At 40.5% G+C, this 21,472-nt stretch overlaps 1 protein-coding gene across 2 annotated transcripts in view; it reads right to left on the bottom strand.

Annotated features, from left to right (window-relative positions):
• Window positions 1-20,286, bottom strand: part of sdf4 (stromal cell derived factor 4) — a 36,514-nt gene extending 16,228 nt beyond the window's left edge. Inside the window, exons 1-4 of one of the 2 annotated variants that reach the window (XM_084333780.1) lie at window positions 20,046-20,286; window positions 18,259-18,591; window positions 8,248-8,384; window positions 2,875-2,988 (exon numbers count right to left, since the gene is read on the bottom strand). In XM_084333780.1, the coding sequence (XP_084189906.1) occupies window positions 2,875-2,988; window positions 8,248-8,384; window positions 18,259-18,572 (565 nt within the window). In that variant the 5' untranslated portion in view covers window positions 18,573-18,591; window positions 20,046-20,286. Of the gene's footprint in view, window positions 1-2,874; window positions 2,989-8,247; window positions 8,385-18,258; window positions 18,592-19,918; window positions 19,940-20,045 lie in introns of those variants that run through there. The other variant, XM_084333781.1, reaches the window with a different exon arrangement.
• Between the last annotated feature and the right edge of the window lie 1,186 nt (window positions 20,287-21,472).

Genomic DNA, 21,472 nt, shown 5'->3' with positions numbered 1-21,472 from the left:
CACAACACATCACATATACCATTTAACATTTATATACATACAGACTCATACAACATGCAAGGGTGCCTTAAGCTAAGTGTCTAGGTATAGTCCCTTTTGAGCCATGTCTTCAGATGGCGAATGGAATGGCAGATGGCACTTCTGCAAAATGACAGGGAGAGACAGCGAAAGACAAAAAATGTCAAGCATAACCTGCGTTTGAAGATGGACAGTGGAAAAAGAGGAAGGGTCGAGCAGAGAGGGAAAGAGAGAAAAATACATACTGCTTACTGCTTGTATTTCACAGAACAGTCAGATGGAAATGACTGGAAATGAAATGTTTCAACAGTGGAAAAAAGAGGAAGGGTGGGGCAGAGAGGGAGGGAGAGAAAAATACATACTGCTGACTGCTTGTATTTCACAGAACAGTCAGATAGGAATTACTGGAAATGAAATGTTTCAACACTTCAACAGTGAAAAAAAGAGGAAGCATGGAGCAGAGACGGGACGCCCTAAATGTTGCCGCTAAATGTGGCAACATTGACCAAATGTTTTCTTGCACCACGGGACCACCAGGTTAGTCAGTGATAAAAATAAACATGCTAGCTAGCTAACATAGCTAATGTTACCATGCATCATCATCATCCCCTGTCATTTTTCCCTGCATAAATCTTTTATTCAACTTCAGTCCTGATCATAACCATTTAAATTTTTCTTGTAATGTCAGATTAAAAATGAAATACTCTAACTTTTCTGATTTCTGAGTTGTTAAGTCTGACATTACAAAAACTAAAAATCCATCAAAATCAGTGTTGTTGCTAATCATTGACACATGATGATTATAACAATTATTAGCCTGTAATAATCCCCCCCAGAAAAATCCACTTTGCATTTGATATATTGAAAATATTTAAATGTGTGTGTTTTTTTAACAATAATTTGTGATGCCATCACAAACAATGGCATTTAAAGGGTAAACATTTTAAAAGTCCTGCACCAGCATGTAGGGAATTAAGTCATTGTAACAAAAATCTTCCTGGTGGGGGACCCCCAGACCCCCTGCTTAAAAATTTGCCTGACTTGGGCTATATTTCGCACTATATTTCCTGGCCTGAATAATTCCCCCAGTCCGGCCCTGCAAAGGGGTGAAAAATTGTCAAATCTGCCAGTTTGAAATACAAAATGATGTAAGTTAGAGTTATCAAATCCAAAAATGTTTCCTATATTTTAATTCCCCACAAGAAACACATATTTTAGACACCCCTCATGTTAAGATTTCTTTAAAATTCATGTTTGCACAAAAGTATGGCCCGCCCTAATATGATGACCACTGGTGGCTAGCCAAGATCATCGATGTGGATACTGATCAACAAGATGTAAAAGTGGAATTTCTGCATCCCCATGGTCCAACAGAAAAGGTTCTGTTTCTGCCCAGTTCAAGACATCATAGTGAAACTAATCGGAAATGCAGAAGGAAACGAAGAGGAGAAGTGCAGGGTGAGAACGTGGAGATCAGGAAGTTGGGTAGATGAAAACAGGGACGAGAAGAAGGGGTCCTGGTCTCCATGACTGTTTTTGTTGTTGGAAACAGTGCATTTTGTAATAGTTGGAAACAGTGTATGTAAAGTTTGTTGTTATTACAATTGAGTTAACAAAATGTTCAGTATTAACATTAACAAGGAGTTATTAGTTCTTATCATTGTCACTTCCATCTGTTCCAACAAAAATGCATGTGTTCATTTATCAGAGATGCATATACAATTTAGTCAACTCTGTCAGTTTCTTGTCAACTCCGTCAGATCTTTGTCAACACCGTCAGATGTTTGTTTTTGTTAATTCTGTGGAAAATACAAATTTCTTCTTCAGTTTATGTTGTTTAAGTAATAAAGGAGCATCAGATCTTCATCCTCTTGTCTTATTTACTTAATGATCTTTTTTTTATCATATCAAAATTAAAAACAAAGTTTGAAAATGCAAATATTTCTAAATCTGTGTTTTCAGAATAGTGTGAAATTACACCTGAGGTTTATATATTATATTTGATTGCATACCAGAGTAACTAAACACTATTACAACATACTTCAGAACCTTAGATTCTTGTTGGACTGGAATAATTAGAATTATATACTTTTTTGTGTGTCTGACGGAGTTAACCCAAATCAAGTTTCAAAGGGAAACATGTGAATTTGTTCAAAATGTTTTTCTATGTAGAGCCCGCACCTTTACATGGTTAAATAGCTCAGACCTTTCTCTACATGAATATACAACTCTAATCAATATAATAGTGTGCATTCTCAAAATATAATATTCAAAAGTGTTTTGTCCCGACTCTCAAGAATCAGTGATATATATATAAAAAATTTAAAGATTATAATATATATTATATATATATCATTCTTTCCAAAAGAAAAGAGGCCTAGAAGCGTGGCTAACGCTAATGGCACGCATGCCAGAGGCTAACTGCCTACGAAAACAGGCACAGAGGCACTGAAAGAGGATTTCACCCATCTAATGAACACACTACTAGACTAGACAAATATCAAGATGTATCCATCAGTGGACCAATTGCATGCTTTTGCAGAGGACAAGAAGCCTTCAGTCGACTCCTTCAGACATTAAGCACCCCCCACAGCCCAAATGGAATAAAAAAAGTTTAAATTTTTTAATATTATATATATATATATATATATATATATTCTTTTTTAGTCTACCAATAGTCGACTAACGGCACATTTTTGCCAATCATAGTCGACCATCCAAATCCTTAGTCGGGGACAGCCCTAGCGTGTTTACATGGCGTTCCAGATTGGCGTGTTTACATGGCGTTCCAGATTGGTGTGTTTACATGGCGTTGCAGATTGGTGTGTTTACATGGCGTTGCATCGCTCTACTTACTCTCCTCGTCCACCTTCAGGTCCTCGTTGTTCTTGATCCTCTCAGCCATCTCTTTCTCGTTGAATCCTTTGCTGGCCAGAAACTTCACCCGGTATTCGTCCCATGTCACGTGACCTACAGATGAGGAGAAGACACCCATTTAGAGGTTTCTCCTGACCGCTGGGAAGATATTCTGAGGCAATATGGGGACATAAGAGTAGCAGTGTGGCCATGCACAGAAAACTCAAAAAGGCCTCACAAACAGCAGTGTTTGTAACACAGAGTCAGTCTGTTCTAAATGACTATGTTACGCTTGTAGTTCATTATGCGCCATAGCTGCTGTGTCCAAGGAATTCAGTCTGGTTTCCTACAGATTCTTTCTTAACGAATTACATTACTTTTAATTTAACCACAACTAGAAAAATCTATATCTGCTGGGACATTGTCCCAATGATAAGTAACTGCTGGAATATTGTCCCAATGATAAGTAAAACTGCTGGAATATTGTCCCAATGAGATGTATCTGCTGGGACATTGTCCCAATGATAAGTAACTGCTGGGACATTGTCCCAATGATAGATGTAACTGCTGGGACATTGTCCCAATGATAGATGTAACTGCTGGGACATTGTCCCAATGATAAGTAACTGCTGGGACATTGTCCCAATGATAGATGTATCTGCTGGGACATTGTCCCAATGATAAGTAACTGCTGGGACATTGTCCCAATGATAGATGTATCTGCTGGGACATTGTCCCAATGATAAGTAACTGCTGGGACATTGTCCCAATGATAGATGTATCTGCTGGGACATTGTCCCAATGATAAGTAACTGCTGGGACATTGTCCCAATGATAAGTAACTGCTGGGACATTGTCCCAATGATAGATGTAACTGCTGGGACATTGTCCCAATGATAGATGTAACTGCTGGGGCATTCAAATAAACTGTTAAACAACGATTTGCAAGTGTCTATATTCAAACATGTGACACGGTACAGTCTAGGCCACCATATCTTGGCGGAGCCAATTCTTCAGAAATGCAGAAAACGTTGATGAGCGATTCAGAAATAGGTCAAAATTTAGATATTGCCAATTTTTTTTGTGCTTTGAAATGTTCTCTCCGTTTCCTTATTTGCAAAACGTAATATGACTTGTAAATGTGTTAATAATTGTTAAGATTGTCCGACTGTATTTATTCTGACACCGTAGAAAGAACTACGGTACAGTTGTGTCGCAGGGGTGGCTAGGGCCTAACAAAAATAATGGTTGGTTTCAGGTTGCCGACCGACCCTGCCGATTTAGGTGCGACCCAATATATTTTATTAGTTTTAAAAAAAAATTATATATTAAAAAAAAAAAATCATTTTTTTTTTTTTTTTTTTTTTAAGAATAAAGTTTCATAGAAATCTTAGTCAAACATTTAGTATTATGGATATTAAACATGCTGGCAGAGTACATGCATCCATGTTGTTGTGAACATTTTAACCCTTTCACTGCCACACGACAGCCGGTTAACCCTTTCACTGTGACAATACAGAAGGTTAGCCCTTTACTATCACACAACCGACGGCGATGCTCCATCATTAGCATCATTAGCTCCGCATCCGCGGAGCTAATGATGCTAATGATGGAGCATCGCCGTCGGTTGTGTGATAGTAAAGGGCTAACCTTCTGTCGTGTGGCAGTGAAAGGGTTAATTAAATAAAGAAATTCCCTATCCATAGTCGCCGTGGGAAAGAATAAAATAAAAAAAAAATACAAATAAATTCCCTACCTACCCATGGCCAAACTGACAACCAACCTGAAACCAACTATTATTTTTGTTAGGCCTAAGTACGTAGGTCTCAAGTGTCGGAGACGAGACGGAGACGCACAGAAATGACAGCTACCAAAACCCAGTAGGCTACTTCGTTGGTGGTGTGAAAATATGCAGAGAAACATCAATAACTTTGGAACCGTTTTTTTGTTAAATTATATCTGAATCTCTCCGTCGCATAAAGGCCTGGCTGGCAGTGTGCATAGAATAAAAAGTAAAGACTGAGCATAAAGGAGTCTCTCTTTCTCTCTCAAATAGCCAAGCGTTACACTGGAAAAACAAACTGGATAGTTGATTTAACTTCATTAGCTGAAATATTCTAAAATCATTAAATCTGCTGTGTGTGTGTGTGTGTGTGTGTGTGTGTGTGTGTGTGTGTGTGTGTGTGTGTGCGAGCGCCCATCCCATCTCTGGTCTTTGGAAAAACCAGATGAGGTCAGAGGAGTTTTCTAGTATTTACTGAGGATGGCCAGATAATGTCGATATTTAAACTTAAAAAACGTCACACACTCGCACGCCTGTCGCAGCACTTTGCTCTCGTCTGTCGGCACCAGGCTGCGTTTTCGCCGATCAACCAATTCATTGTTGGAAACTTGAATTTGCCGCCTTTTCGAACCTATTGCGTGATTCCATTCTCGAGTTACAAGATGAAACATCCGGAGAGCGTCATTTGACAAGCCGTGTTTGGTCCGAGCTATGGTAACTTTTTCACACCCACTCCCGAACTACATCCACTGCGTTTCCACAACATGCCCCAGGAGTAGAATGGACGTTTCTCTTAACCTGTTAAAGCTGTAGCCCTATTTTCAGAAATTTCGCCTAAAGGTACATGCCTAAGTAAATGGAAGATTGCTCCACTTCTACAAGGTCAATTGGCATGTTCTTGGTATCTAGGAACATCTAGGGACCTGGGGGTATGTATTCCCAGTGTCAAGAGATATTGTGTCTGTTACTAGGCTTGAGTAAATTGTAATGAAAAAAAGAGAAGAATATAAATGATATTTTTTTGCATCTGTGAATAACACCATGTTACAATTGTATCAAAGAGATTTCACTCCATGAGCTCATTCACCACCTTATTGAGATCAAGTGTACCTGGGGGACCTTACGGCCTAACAGGTTGGGGTATGTGGTAGTTCCGTGTGATTAATCACAGTCAACCTGTGTGACAGAGTGGGTCTGTCACTGACTCCGGGGCAGCACGCACGCACACAACATTCACTCATCATATACATTCATACATAATCAAACATGCATACATACTCATTAATCTTATCATACATGCATTCATACATATATTTATACATTCATATCCATTCATACATATATTTATTCATTGTGTTGTGTACATATATTTATTTATTGGGTTGTGCATATGTATTTATTTATTGGGTTGTGAGGGTATTGGTGTTGAAGGTTGTCTGATTTTAATGTGTATAGGAAACTGCTAATTAATTTGATGTGTAGCACCTGTTTCGTTTGTTTAATTATGTGTGGCACCTGTGGAGGGGGAGGAGTCCAGGGTGTTCATGAGGGCTGCGGCCCAAGGAGTGTTTGTTCTTGCCTGCGTTAGTGTACAGTGAAGGTATACAGAGGGAAGCGCCGTAAGTGTTGTTAGTCTGTTTGTCTCTGTGTGGGGCTTCACCAGAACCACGGTTGCAAAAAGGGTAACCAGTAGGGATGTCCGATATTATCAGCCGACCGATATTATCGGCCGATATCGGCAGTAAAATGTGATATCGGAAAATATCGGTATCGGTTTAATAAAAGAAAAAAACAATAACAATATTTGTTATATATATATCCAGTGAAATGATTAGTTACCTGAAATTATTCCGTTTTTTGGGGTGGGAAACCCTGCATATATCGGTATCGGTTGATATCGGTATCGGAAATTAAGAGTTGGACAATATCGGAATATCGGTATCGGTAAAAAAGCCAATATCGAACATCCCTAGTAACCAGGGAAGCTCCACACAGTAAGTGTTTGTCTGTCAACGTGAGGTTATTGTGGAACCCACCTGACAGACTGCAGAGGTAATAGTATAGCTTTTATTATTTTGTTTATGTCACTAGTATGAGATGTCACCACTGCACCTTGGAAGGCTGACAATAAAAGCAACCTCAACACCACTTATTCCGACTACGCCATCATTGTTGGGAGTTTCGAGGGGAAGAGGAAAAGGACCCCGTCACACTGTGATTTGGCAAATTAATTATATAAATGTGTGCGTGTGCTAAATGCAAGCGAGTGAAAGCCTGCAACTTCTCATTAAATGTCCAAATCCAAGCCGTTAACACATTGAGTGCCACGCCCCTTTGACCATATATGGCCATTCCGTGCCAGCGCCGAAGTCAATGGGAGAACGGCGAAATTTGCGAACGCTTAAACTATATCTTAAATTATGGCTATGGGTCTAATACACCCGGCGCTTATCAATGACTTGCTTGCAGTCAACATGTACGAAACGGATTGTTTTTTCATTGGTACATACGTTTTATACCGTTTTGAATACAAGTATAGTTTTGAAGATTTCTAGTGATTCCAGAGAAATCCGCGATAACAGCGCTTTAGTGGAATACACAAAACACGTAATTTTTTGGCTGATTTATGAATCGTTTTCAAATAAACGCTAGATTATCGATAGTATATGTGTACTTATGCACACTAGAGAAGTGGGCTGAAAAATCTATTATCCATGACCTGGTCAGCTCTAACGTCATACACACACACACACACGCTGCGATAGCTGAGAAAAAAACATCTGATTAACCCAATACTGGTAAAATAGAGTCCTTACCTCACATCAGATGTTCTGCAAAAAGATTAATCCAATTCCTGATCGCCATTCCAAATATTGATTGCGTTTATTGATCCAACGTTATAGTCCGAAACACATAATCGGCGCTGCTCTGAGGGTCCTCAGTCAATCTGGTAACATGATACTGCTTGCCAGAGATGGGAAAACCCCGGACCGGACTTTTTTTCTGATGCACATGGCCACCCAATCCAATCCAATGATGTGCATTACCATCCGGGAGACGATAGGCGGCGGTATATGCGCATATGAATTATATTTGCGCACATAACATAGCAAATGCTGCGGCCACAAAATGGTTAGGAAAGGTTAGACGTACGTACGTAGTACCTACTTACTGTCACAGTCTTCAATAACGTTTGGATGGTAATACATTTTGTGAATCCATTTGTCAAAACAACATCTTTGTTGGCAGACGGCTCCTTCTCATCAACACTGCTATCTAAACGTTAGCAAGCTAAGCGTGTGTAGCTCGACCTGTGTAACGTTAAGTAACTTGTGTTCTTCAGGGGAAGACAGTTCATGGCTGCATACAACTTGGTTTAATCCAAAAGTCCATTCGAAAACTTTGTATTATGAAATAAGACATTCGGGGATGTCTGGTCACGCCGGTACTATTCTCCCTGCGGCGCGTGTGACTCAGGAATGTAAACAAAACACACCAGCCACCTGGGAGGAAATCAAAGTAACTATGGGAGGCTACTATCTTTTATACACATGAATAGCTCCCTCTCTCTCTCTCTCTCTCTCCCTCACCGTCCTTGTCGGGGTCAACGGCGCGGAAGCTGAGCTTGTTCTCCCTCACGGCCTCCTGGAAGTGCTCCTCCGTCTTCTCCATGATCCACCGCTGCATCTCCTTGGCACTCACACTCCTGTCTCTGTTGAAGTCCACTCTGAGGGAGGACGGGGAGGAGGGGGTGAGGGAGAGGAGGGGGAGGTGGGGGGCAGCCATTTTAAGTTCCAGATTTAGGTTTGAAAATTCAATTAATCAGAAAATTTAAAAATATATTAACACTCTAATGCCGTCACATATTTGATTAAAACATCCCTAAAATAACCCTATTATGTAGAGGATGTCAACTAGCGGTATATACTGGTACTAGTCAACTAGCGGTATATACTGGTACTAGTCAACTAGCGGTATATACTGGTACTAGTCAACTAGCGGTATATACTGGTACTAGTCAACTAGCTGTATATACTGATCGACAACTAGCGGTATATACTGGTACTAGTCAACTAGCGGTATATACTGGTACTAGTCAACTAGCGGTATATACTGGTACTAGTCAACTAGCGGTATATACTGGTACTAGTCAACTAGGGGTATATACTGGTACTAGTCAACTAGGGGTATATACTGGTAATAGTCAACTAGCGGTATATACTGGTACTAGTCAACTAGCGGTATATACTGGTACTAGTCAACTAGGGGTATATACTGGTACTAGTCAACTAGCGGTATATACTGGTACTAGTCAACTAGCGGTATATACTGGTACTAGTCAACTAGCGGTATATACTGGTACTAGTCAACTAGCGGTATATACTGGTACTAGTCAACTAGGGGTATATACTGGTACTAGTCAACTAGGGGTATATACTGGTACTAGTCAACTAGGGGTATATACTGGTAATAGTCAACTAGGGGTATATACTGGTACTAGTCAACTAGCAGTATATACTGGTACTAGTCAACTAGGGGTATATACTGGTACTAGTCAACTAGGGGTATATACTGGTACTAGTCAACTAGGGGTATATACTGGTACTAGTCAACTAGGGGTATATACTGGTACTAGTCAACTAGGGGTATATACTGGTACTAGTCAACTAGGGGTATATACTGGTACTAGTCAACTAGGGGTATATACTGGTACTAGTCAACTAGGGGTATATACTGTGTGCATCCGACTAGCTTGTACCCAAACCAAAACAGAGGAACGTTAGTATGATTGAACAATTGCTCAAATGTGCCAAGCACCCATATCTTCAACACAGCCATTGCAAGAGATTTACCATATAGGGTAAAATAATGAAGAATAATCAGCAGGAATTTCTCAAGGGACTTGCTTCCTGACAACAGACATTTGTCAAGGCCCATGAGGGGATTAAGGTTAAAAACACGGACTAGCTTTGGCTTCGGTATAAATCAGCCTCCCAGCTTTAATGAGGGCACTTCAGCCTTGCTATCAGAGACAAATGTTTAAAGTAAATTGCCGCGTCTGATCAATTGTCCTCAAAGTGTAAAGTAGATTTTAAGTGTCAGCTTAAAAGGCCCGGTCTGTAATTTATTTGACCACGTAGATCAGGGGTGACCAACCCGCGGCTCGCGAGCCGCATGCGGCTCTTTGCCCGTCAATGTGCGGCTCTTCCATCGATAAAAAAAAAATATATATATTATATTATACTTTTTTTTTTTCCCTTTTTTTCTTTTCTTATGTCACTCATTCCACAAGGACGTAGAATAAACATTTAATTTCTTTTTTAAATGGTCCATTTGCATGTTCTTGGTATCTGAATCTAGGGAATTTCTCCACCATTTTTCATCATATTGCAACACCGTTTTTTGCAAGACGTTCACAGAAAGGTAGAGAAACTAACTGCGTTCTGTTTTATGGCAATAACGTTCAGGTTTGTGGGAGATAATCCCAAAAAATAGAGAAATAAAAAAGTGAATCCAGAAGTCAGATGATTGACAGGGGCTGGTGTGAGCTGGGTAGGGTCGTTTTTCAAAATTTGAAAGCCCCGAGTCTCTTCCTTCAAAAGACTACACTCACTTTTGGATGTGCCACTTCCTCCTGTCAATATGCGCCGGTTTCCGACTCAATGCCCTGAGATTTCTATAATCTTATATTTCACTAATAACAGTTAAAATAATTGGTAAACAAACGTAATGCTGAAAATATACACTTTTACTGTATATCTCGAGCTTAAGAGGTTAACCCTGTGAGGCCCAAATTAAAAAGACATTAGCAACTTCAGAGGCCAGAGGGTGGGACATATAAAACACATTTACTATCAAATAGCATTGTGAGGCTGAACAACAGGACCAATTGACTATACATGTGCTTAAATGGGAACTATCTTATAAATTGCCTTTTTCAGTGTTTACCATTGTTTCTTAGCTATGTGGATTTATATTAATAGGATCTATGTCTCTAATTCTCATATTGGCGCATTCTTCCAATTCTCCTCTCACAATATTCACCCTCACTGAACTGAGTCATCTGAAAATTTGCATATCTGTGATGTCAGAGATTTCTCAGCTGCATAATAATGTGGCAGTTGATGTGGCAGTTGGCACCAGGCCACACAGTGGTTGGAGCCCAGCCTCAAAACGGCTTAAGATCTTGATAGAAAAATGCGGTTTTTGAGTACTTGATTAGAAATACAAACCGTACGTTAAATCTAGAGGAAGGAAGGACGTGGTACTTACCTCACCATTTGAAAAAAACCTAGGTGTTCCATACTCACAGGAATTGTGTAAAAGTGCCCAAATAGTGAAAGAAATAGTAAGATAGTTCCCCTTTAACATTTTTTAAATAAACATTCTTTTTTTAAATGGCTAAAAGTGATTTTGTAATTTTGCAACCGTGGGTCTCACAGGGTACTTTTAACCCCCGTGAGGCCCAAATAAAAAAGACATTAGCAACTTCAGAAGCCAGAGGGTGAGACCTATAAACACATGAAGGGTGCCGTGACTGAAAAAAAAGGTTGAGAAACGCTGGTATATGGTGTGGCTCTTTGTGGTACCACAGTAATTTTTGTGGCTCTTAGTCTCTGACTGGTTGGCCACCCCTGGCGTAGATGTTTGATTCTTGGTGAGTTTTACCTACAGATTGAAGATAAGCCTCAAGCCTTACACGTGTTTCTCTCCAATCCCACGGGTGGCATGTTGCATTCGTTCGGTAGAGAAAGAAAAGATTCTGGTTTCTTCTTGCGAGAAAAATCTCTTGTTATAACGAGAAAAACGTCATTATAACAAGATATAGATCTCGTTAAGATGGAATGTAACCCAAATAACAGGAGTAGTAAGTACTGACTGTACACTGCTGACAAGAGTAAGTTACGCTATAAAAAGGACTCCGACTGCATGCATGTGGCAGCTGTATATCATCTGTATATCAGGAAATTAATCTGCTCCCCTCCAGAAGGTAACTCAAGACGAGACGCAAGATAGGAGGGATACGGTGCACAGCAGACATGGAGCTCAAACAAGGGCGCCGTCTGTGTGTGCGCCGTGTGCCAGCTGCACCCGCCACTTCAGATAACACTCTGCCATGGAGCGCGCTGGGGACTCCACATGACCACATGTAGATGAGCTGCAGTAAGTGGTGCATTTATATAACAGCTTTTATCTAAAGTGCTTTGAATTTGTTCCTCACATTCACACACCGACGGCGGACGCGACCATGCGAGGTGCCGACCTGCTCATCGGGAGCAATTAGGGGTTGAGTGTCTTGCTCAAGAACACTTCGACACGCTGCCCGGGAATCGAACCGAGAACCTCCGGATTACCAGACGACCGCTCTAGTCTAGTATATACTGTCTGTGTGTAAATTAATGGAGAAGACATGGAGCAAATGACTGGTTAGTGATTAGTTAAGATCGATTAGTTAAGAAGACGGTAGCTTCCTGGGTACTCTAGAATAAGGGTTTTTGTAAATGTACACGTGTAGCAGAACAGCAACGCGTACACTCATTGCATAATCATTTGGACATTGACAAGAACCCCTGTAAATCATCTGCCATTTATTCATTTTCTTAATTATATATATTTTTTTTTACACTTAAATCTCAAGAAGGTGCTGAATGAGCTCAGTGGCAATTTTTTACTTTGTCAATGTTAGCATGGTGTTATTCACCGTCAAAGATGGGGGGAAAACATAATTTACTCAAGCATAGTAACACTGGGAATTAGGGATGCTCGATATTGGCTTTTTTACCGATACCGATATTCCGATATTGTCCAACTCTTAATTTCCGATACCGATATCAACCGATACCGATATATGCAGGGTTCCCCCCCCCCCCCCCCCCCCCCCCCCAAAATGAATAATTTCAGGTAACTAATAATTTCACTGGATATATATATAACAAATATTGTTATTGTTTTTTTCTTTTTTTAAACATAGATATTTTCCGATATCACATTTTACAGCCGATATCGGCCGATAATATCGGTCGGCCGATAATATCGGACATCCCTACTGGGAATACATTCCCTGAGGTCCATAGATGTCCCTAGATACCAAGAACATGCAAATGGACCTTGTAGAGGTGGAGCAAATCTTCCATTTACTTGGGTATGTACTTTTAGGGAGAATTTTCTGAAAATATGGCTAGGGCTTAAGAAGTTAAGAAGTAATCGGGTAATGCCTTTTGAGTCCTCCGTTAATGATGTAATGAAGAAGCGTGCCAAAGTTGTTGAAACGGTCCAACTATCTCAAAGATTCAATGGCTGGTCTGTTTACTGGGCACTGCCACGATGAATCGAATGTGACTTGGAGTGAAAATAACTAATGTCACGGTCTAATCAGGATGTCAGCCCCCAGTAAACAGGCAGACTCTCCATTGAAATCGGGGTAAGCGTTTCACAAATAACTATAAGTGGCCCGGATTTTATGTTTAGGTAACATAAAATGCTTCAGAGTAAGCAAAATAAAATCGGGTATCCGCCAACGGGATACCCCGCCCCTCCAGAAAAAATTATAATAATTTTTTTTTTATATAAAAAACAATTTTATACAATATATATATTTTTTTAAATATGTTTTTTATTAAAGTTTGCTTTAATCACAGTAATGTTGGTGAGCTAGCTAAATTATACATAAATCGGTTTTCATATAAATCAATCTTCACTAAGACATTAAAATGGTGGTGCAGCACGGTCTACGGAGACGCAGAAAAAAGCTACCAAATCCATTCCGAGACAACTCTGAGACTGACTAGCATCGCACGTAACAAGTCTCAGGGCTAGATCCACAAGGAATGGATTGCACGGTGCTAATTAGGGGTGGGACGATACATCGATCCAGATCGATACATCGATGTAATTATCAACGATCGAATCGGATCGATGCAATGTAATAAGATCGATTCATATCGATACTCTTATTTTGAAAATCCTGTGGCGAGTCTCATATCCGCCCAAGAACAACAGCAGTAGCTCCGTGTGTGTAGACGTTACAGCATAGCATTCTCCCTTTCTGTGTGTGTGCGCGTGTCTTTGGAAAGACCAGATGAGGTCAGAGGAGTTTGATGTTTAAATGTTATTTAAACATAAACAATATAATACATAATGTAGGCCTATACATGATCATGCAACATCAACAAATTGTTGTAGGAACGGTTTGGGAGAGGGAGGTAGGGAGGGGTTTTAGGTTGAGTTTTGAGTTCCAAAAAATGGAGCTTAAAGTTTAAAGCTCAATATATCAAAACGTGGCACTTTACAGTGAACAGGAGGTCTATTTGTATTAAAAAAAATAGATTGATTTTCCTTTAAATGTCTGGAAGAGCTCAAAAATACAAATGTCAAATGATATTTTCGTTACCTTTTTTTAGTTGATCTAAATGTTACTGATTGTGTTAAATGGGCATATGATATCATCTCATATCGATTGCAGGCACCTGAATCTAATCTAATCGTATTGTATCGTGAGAGACTTTGTGATATCGGCAAATATCGTATCGTTGTCCAAAGAATCGATATCGTATCGTATCATGATGAAACTGGTGATTCCCACCCCTAGTGCTAATTGCACCCTTACTTACAATTTATTATGAATTGAAAATGGGGGACCCTGATGTAAACAAGACGAAAGTCTTTCTCTGGTCTGCATCCCCTTAACAATTGTGTGTATTGAGCCATACTGTATTGTACCCATTCTGCAATCTGTTAATACAATTTTCATTCAATCAATCACCTTGTTAATATTTATTTACCTAATTTATGTGCAATCGTTTCATTTCAGCTCAGTGTAGAGAAATGCACCGATACTAACAACCGCCTTACTGCGCGCGTTGACACCACGTATAGCGTGCCCCGCGAAAACACTAGTTTTGGGGACCTACCACCTCCCCTGAAAAAAATCCTAGGGGAAACACTGGATATATATATACACAAAGTATCTGCAGGTTAATTCAATTTAAGACTTTTTAAAGGTCTCATATTTTGCTTTATTTTTAACTTTTTGGGCAATTTTACACAATTCCTGTGAGTCTCATCTGTAAGGTTTTTTTCAATACATTTCATTGTTTTGTATTTTTAATCAAGTACTGTGGAGCACCACTTTCTGCCCTTCCAATGTCCAAGCTGTTTTTGGCTGGGCTCTGCCCATACTCGCAATGCGCTTTGAGTGACAGTCACCCACCTGCACTAGTCAGTGTTGGTACAACCCCACATTGCTAGAAAACAATGCAAACCACTGGGAAATGCCATAAAATGTAATGATTGGACGCCAGTCACGATGATAGTCGGGTTTACTCGCCGACGCTTGAGCGTCAATCACGACGATGGTCAGGTTTTAATCGTTATTTCTTTTATTAGCGATATCCATTCATTTTCATCCATCCAACCTTATGTTATCGTTGGGAATGGGTCTGAGCTTGCAAAAGGGCAAATACCGCCGCCTATCGTCTCCCGGATGGTATTGCACATCATTGGATTGGATTGGCCGAGGATGTGCATCAAGAAAAAAAGTCCGGTCCGGGTTTTGCTTCTCGGGCATGCAGTATCGTTGTACCACGTTGACTCGGGAGCAGCGTGGATTATGTGTTTTGGACTATAACGTTGGATCAGTGGACGCGATCGATATTTGGAATGGCGATCAGGAATTGGATTAATCTTTTTGCAGAACATCTGATGTGAGGTAAGGACTCTATGTTACCAGTCTTGGGTTAATCAGATGTTTTTTTTCATAGCGATCACAACGTGTCTGTGTGTGTGTGTGCGTGCCGTTGGCGCTGAGCAAGGCAGGGATAATCGATTTTTCAGCCCGCTTTTGTATCGTGCATAAGGACACATTATACTATCGATAATCTAGCGTTTATTTGAAAACTATTCATAAATCAGCCGAAAAATTACAACGTGTTTTGTGTATTCCACTAAAGGGCTATTATCGCGTCTTTACTTTACGCGGAATTACTAGAAATCTCCAAAACTAGACTCGTATTCAAAACGGTATAAAAAGGAAATGTACCGATGAAAAAACAATCAGTTTTCTACATGTTGACTGCAAGCAAGTCATTGATAAGCGACGGGTGTATTAGACCGATAGCCATAATTTAAGATATATTTTAAGCACTAGCAAATTTCCCCGTCCTCCCATTGATTAAAGCGCTGACGTGCTAGCCCTAATTTGGTCATATGGGCGTGAGTTAAGGTCAATGAGTTAAGGCCTTAGATTGAGAATTATGAATTTAAGACTTTTAATACCCCGCAGATACCGCACCGGCAACAGGAAACCTTGACTGAGATCCACCACACGCTACAGCAGGGCTCTGATGGATCTGATGGATCCAGGTCAGGAATGCTGCATGGGCACTACTTGCTGCTAACCATCTTGAGGCGGTGAACACAGTTCCACTACTGACAATGATTCACTATTGATGTTCTTACTAGTATTGTTTACACTGCTTATTTCTATCTGTACTATAATTGTACTGGGATCAATAATAATAATAATACATTTTATTTGTATAGCACCTTTCATACAAGAATTGCAGCTCAAAGTGCTTCACAACTGAAAAAGACATAAAATGAGCACATAAAGTGGAGACATATAAAATAAAACAAATTTACATTAGGATCCAACATCCCAATAGGCCACCAGTTTTAAAATAGAAATAGACAGATAGTAGTGCAATGCAATACAATATTAGAATAGAATCAATAGACAGAGTAAAATGACGCTACGCTGCAGTGCAATAAAATAGTTCCGAATGACTGTTTTAAAGTCAATAAAGAAATATCTCATCTTAATTAAAAGGTCTGATGATGGTGATGATGATTTCTGACCGCTAAACCTCAACCACTGGCCAATCCAATTTATTATGCAAACCCATCATTATAGACTTTGATTATTGACCATATTCACACGGTGGTCATTTTGCTCTTATGTCATGCTCAGGTTGGGATTCCTTTCCACCCTGTTCCCACCAGAGCATTGAGGATAAATGATTGTGTTCAGAGAGAACATGTTGTGCCTTCCCTACCAATATGGCTCAATGCCGTAAACACAGCCTGCTGGCCACAGTAGCAATTTAATGAACGCCAGCTGTTATTTTTAATCACAGTCACCTGTTGTTTGTCTACCAAGATGTCTGCAATGATGATGTAATGGAAGATTATAGATTCTCTACAGTATGATGTAGCCCGTTAACTTATAGACGTGATATCTGGTACCAGACCAGTATCATCATACACTATGTTAACCTGTATACATGTGATATTATCTGGTACCAGTATCATACACTATGTTAGCTTGTTATAGACGTGATATCTGGTACCAGTATCATACACTGTTAGCCTGTTATAGACATGATATCTGGTACCAGTATCATACACTATGTTAGCATGTTATAGACGTGATATCTGGTACCAGTATCATACACCGTTAGCTTGTTATAGACGTGATATCTGGTACCAGTATCATACACTATGTTAGCCTGTTATATAAACGTGATATCTGGTACACGTTTGTGGTATCAGCGTGTCTCTAAGCACAGGGCTTGGAATGAAGAGAAACCTCATGCTCCCTCCGCTCCGGCACAGCCCACCTCCTCAAAGCCCCCAGGACTAAGCTGCACACCATCGGCGATCGAGCCTTCTGCTCTGCCGCACCCAGACTATGGAATGCTCTCCCCATCCACCTGAGAGCACCACAATCCGTCGAGGCTTTTAAAAAGGGGCCTAAAAACATTTCTTTTTAACAAGGCTTGCCTGAATCTTTACTTTTTTTTTCTTTTTTTTTTATACTTCTATTCATTTTATTATTATTTTTATTTTATTTTACTTTTATGTTCTTCCATTTCATTGGTTGTTTTATTCATTTTAATTGTTTTATTCATTTAACTTTTTGTCTATATCTCCTGTAGCACTCTGAGATTCTCGCGAATATAAAGTGCGGTACAAATTGAATCTATTATTATTATTATAGAAACCCGTCTAGGACTGTCCTCAACTAAAGACATTTCTAGCTGCCTAATAGTCTAATGGATTAGTTGATTTCATTTATCCAAAGCGACTTTGAGTTGCAAGTACAAGTCAGCAGGAAGGGTACAACATTTTACCCATTCACTCACACATTCACACACCGATGGCAGAGGCAACCATGCAAGGTGCCGACCTGCTCATCAGGAGCAATTAGGAGTTAAGTGTCTTGCTCACGGACACTTCGACACGCTGCCCCCGGGAGGAGCGAGAATCGAACCAGGAACCTCCGGATTACCAGACGACTGCTCTACCTCCCGAGCCACTGTCGTCCCATACGCACGTATGGCTCCTGTCTCTTTAAATTAAAATGAAGCTGTGTGGCGACACTTCCTGGTTTACGTAATTAGATCAAACTGTAAAACTAGGTGTTGCAGATCAGATCCAGAAATGTTATATCTTGTTTATCGCCTAATGAAACATATTTTAGTAAACCATTTAGCCACTGCCGCCCCCCCCATCAGAGATGTGCTTATCGTTTTGAGTAAATAACTCATTCAGCGTTAAAGAAAACTCAACTTGGTCAAAAGACCAAACGAGACGCGTCTTACTTGCTGAAGATGTCGATCAGCTTCTTGCGGTTCCTCCGCGGCTCAGAGTCCTCCTCGAACTCCTCCATCTCCTTCCCCAGGAACACCTCCTGGTGGAAGTCCTTGTTCAGGTGGCCGTCCATCTCCATCTTCACCCCGTTCAGGTGGTCCGGGGGCAGGATCTCGTTCTCATCCTTCTCGGTCGGGCTCTTCTCCTTCAGAGACGACATGTTGGCCGGCCGTGCGTGGACGTCCATGGTGTGGAGCACCACGTACAAGACCATGGACACAGACAGGACGTGTCTGCAGCACCAGCCTTGCCTCCAGATAGCCATGCTCGTTGACTTTGATATCCTGGGATGGGGGGGGGGGGGGGGGGGATACAACATGAGAGCGAATTATTTTTAAAAAGTCACAGTAACGTCATCCTTTTAAAATAAGCCAATGAGGATGTAAAATCGAACATACTGACGGAACCTAGTAAATATCTCCCCAGACTCACATGTACGAGAAAATAATAACACAAGTACTTTATTAATCCCGAGGGTAATTCAGCAGCACACAGAACGCTCACAATAAACATGTAAATCAACTTGCAGGCTCTTTCCACAGCAAACCGGTAGGTAAGGCACCTTGGTTGAGAAATGCAGGCTTCAATCTATGTTGTTTAGTCTATCTGTTCAGTACTGTTCAGCACGGTTTCACGATGCACAATGAGCCCTTCAGAGAGAATTGTTGAATATAAATAGATACACAAATGTTCTAGGATGTTTGATTATGACATCATACTGTGCCATCACGAATGCTCTAGAATGTTCCATTATGACATCATACTGTGACATCAGAAATGTTCTAGAATGTTTGACTATGTGACATCACGAATGTTCTAGAATGTTGTATTATGACAAATAATACCGTTCAATCGAAAGTGTAGTTATTTGAAGTTTGGATTTTTTTTTCACGACTGAGGTAGGTAGATTACATTTTTAGAGACTAAAGTACCGAAAAAGGGTACCGGTATCTATTCACAGGTACCGGTACCGTATCGGTTCAAATGTGAACGGTACCCATCCCTAAATTAGAGACATACATGACATACAGGGGTCAAAAATAAGAATACAGTCAAGATATAATACATTCTAAAATATACTGTATATATTTACAGTATATATAGTAAATACAGTATACAATAGAATATATATATATATAAACGCTCATTTACAGTTCGCCTTTATGTGACCTAGTCAGCTCAAAACCCATGGTTGTTCCAACATCATCATCAAGAGTAATGACGTTGTGTCTCTGTCTAGATGTAACAGTACTGTCTATCTGCATGTCATATTGTCCTGATGAATTGAAAATGGCCCATGAATTTTAAATGGGGGACCCTGATGTAAACAAGACGAAAGTCTTTCTCTGGTCTGCATCCCCTTAACAATTGTGTGTATTGAGCCGTACTGTATTGTACCCATTCTGCAATCTGTTAATAAAGTTTTTCAATCAATCAATCAATCGTAGCAGAGGTAACTAGCTAACTCGATAGCTACCGTTAGCCAAAGGGTATTGGTCCGATTGATTTCGCTAGGATCCAATTGCGTCAGGCATATTATATACATAGCCCAACAACAATATTAACAAAGGTCGTGTGTTTACGACTTACGACGAGGTAAGGACGACCGACCTGTTAACGCTCCAGACGAAACGAACCTATGGTTATTAAAAAAAGCAGTAGAGAAATTAGGGAAGTTAAAGGAAGGTTTAGCTAGAAGCTAGCTGGTCTCTCATGTGACGTCACGAGCCAAACAAACCTGCAGCAGCAGCAGCGCGAGACGAGCTGTCAGACTGTGTAGCTGCTTCCTGTACGCGTGGCTCCTCCACGGGCTTCACCTCGGCGGTGAGGAAGAAGATAACGAAAAACGTAAAGACTGTGTCAGATACACAATAGTCTCCTCCGCCTCGTTATTAAGGTGAGCTAGTTAGCTGGCCGGCTGCCCTGCTGCTGACTGCTGCTAATACGTTGTCAGACGAGTGCCAACAAAATACAGGAAGGAAGCAGGAAGAGCGTCACGTCACATCGGTCAATCCGGGTACTTTGGCTTCGCGACCGCGCCCACTTTCGGTGAAAAAAAAAACGAGTAGGGTATATCTGCAGAGCCGCAAGCCCAACGTCTGGGCGGGGCTTCGGGGCTTGTACTCTGTGTGAGGCGGGTCTTTTTAATATTTTTTTTTACCTTTTTTCTTTTCATGTCAACGTTCACACGCACAATATACGTATCAGGGCCGACGTTCCACTCTACTGGTTAAAGTTGCTTACTCGTGAGTACAGTACGTTTGTTGATAAAGAAAAATAAGGTCCACACTCCACAGCTGCTCCAGTGTAAAACAAAGATATCCAAATGGTTTATTTCACTTCCACAGCTAAGTCTTTCTTTACAGAAGTGATCCTAAAGCTATTTTCCTAAATATTCACATCACTAGTCACTACTACAAGGTAAGAAAACTGTATTTTCCCAGTCTCCAAAAAAATCACAGCCGACTCGACACATGAAAATTCCTCCTCACCTGAAAGCCATAAATCAACTTGCCGGCTCTTTCCACAGCAAAACGGTAGGCAGGCTTCAGGCTGAGGTTACACCTTTCGTATCATCTTCGTATTGTTTTCTTATACGTATCGCCGCGTATCGCCGCGACGTCATGCGCCTCGAGTCACACTTTCGTTTTTTTTTTTCGTTTTTGTCAGCCAAGCACACTGATGTAGTACACTGCCAAAGCAGTAGGTGGCAGTAGGTGGCAAACATGAAGGCAATTTCAACCAATCAGAACGAATGTGCCAATACACTTCCTGGTGGAAGCTCCAGCAAAAGAAAATGTCAATAAGGCAGGCGCCTATGCCGCGCCACCATCTTGCTTTACTCAATGCAGCAATAATTTTTCAGCAAAGCCTAATAAAAGTGCAATAAACAAAACGGATACATTCACTGTGTGTTCTGCCTGTCATTTGTTGATGAAACAAAACTAACATCAACACAAGTGACCACCAAGAGCGGATAGTTTAGGCTAAAAAACGATCGGTAGCATTGTAGCATTGTTAGCTGCATGCTAACGTCAATGGAGTATGCCATTATAACAATATAGCATTGTGGCTAGAAGCTAACGTTAGCTCACGCTACTTAGCCAGCATCAAAACTGATGATATCGCGAGCTATCAGTAGTTAGATAACATTAGAGACAACGC

The sequence above is a fragment of the Notolepis coatsorum genome (genome assembly GCF_963971535.1).
Source record: "Notolepis coatsorum genome assembly, chromosome: 17".
Taxonomy (NCBI): Eukaryota; Metazoa; Chordata; class Actinopteri; order Aulopiformes; family Paralepididae; genus Notolepis; species Notolepis coatsorum.
Note: the sequence above shows the minus strand (reverse complement) of the source record. Positions and strands in the feature narration are given on the sequence as shown.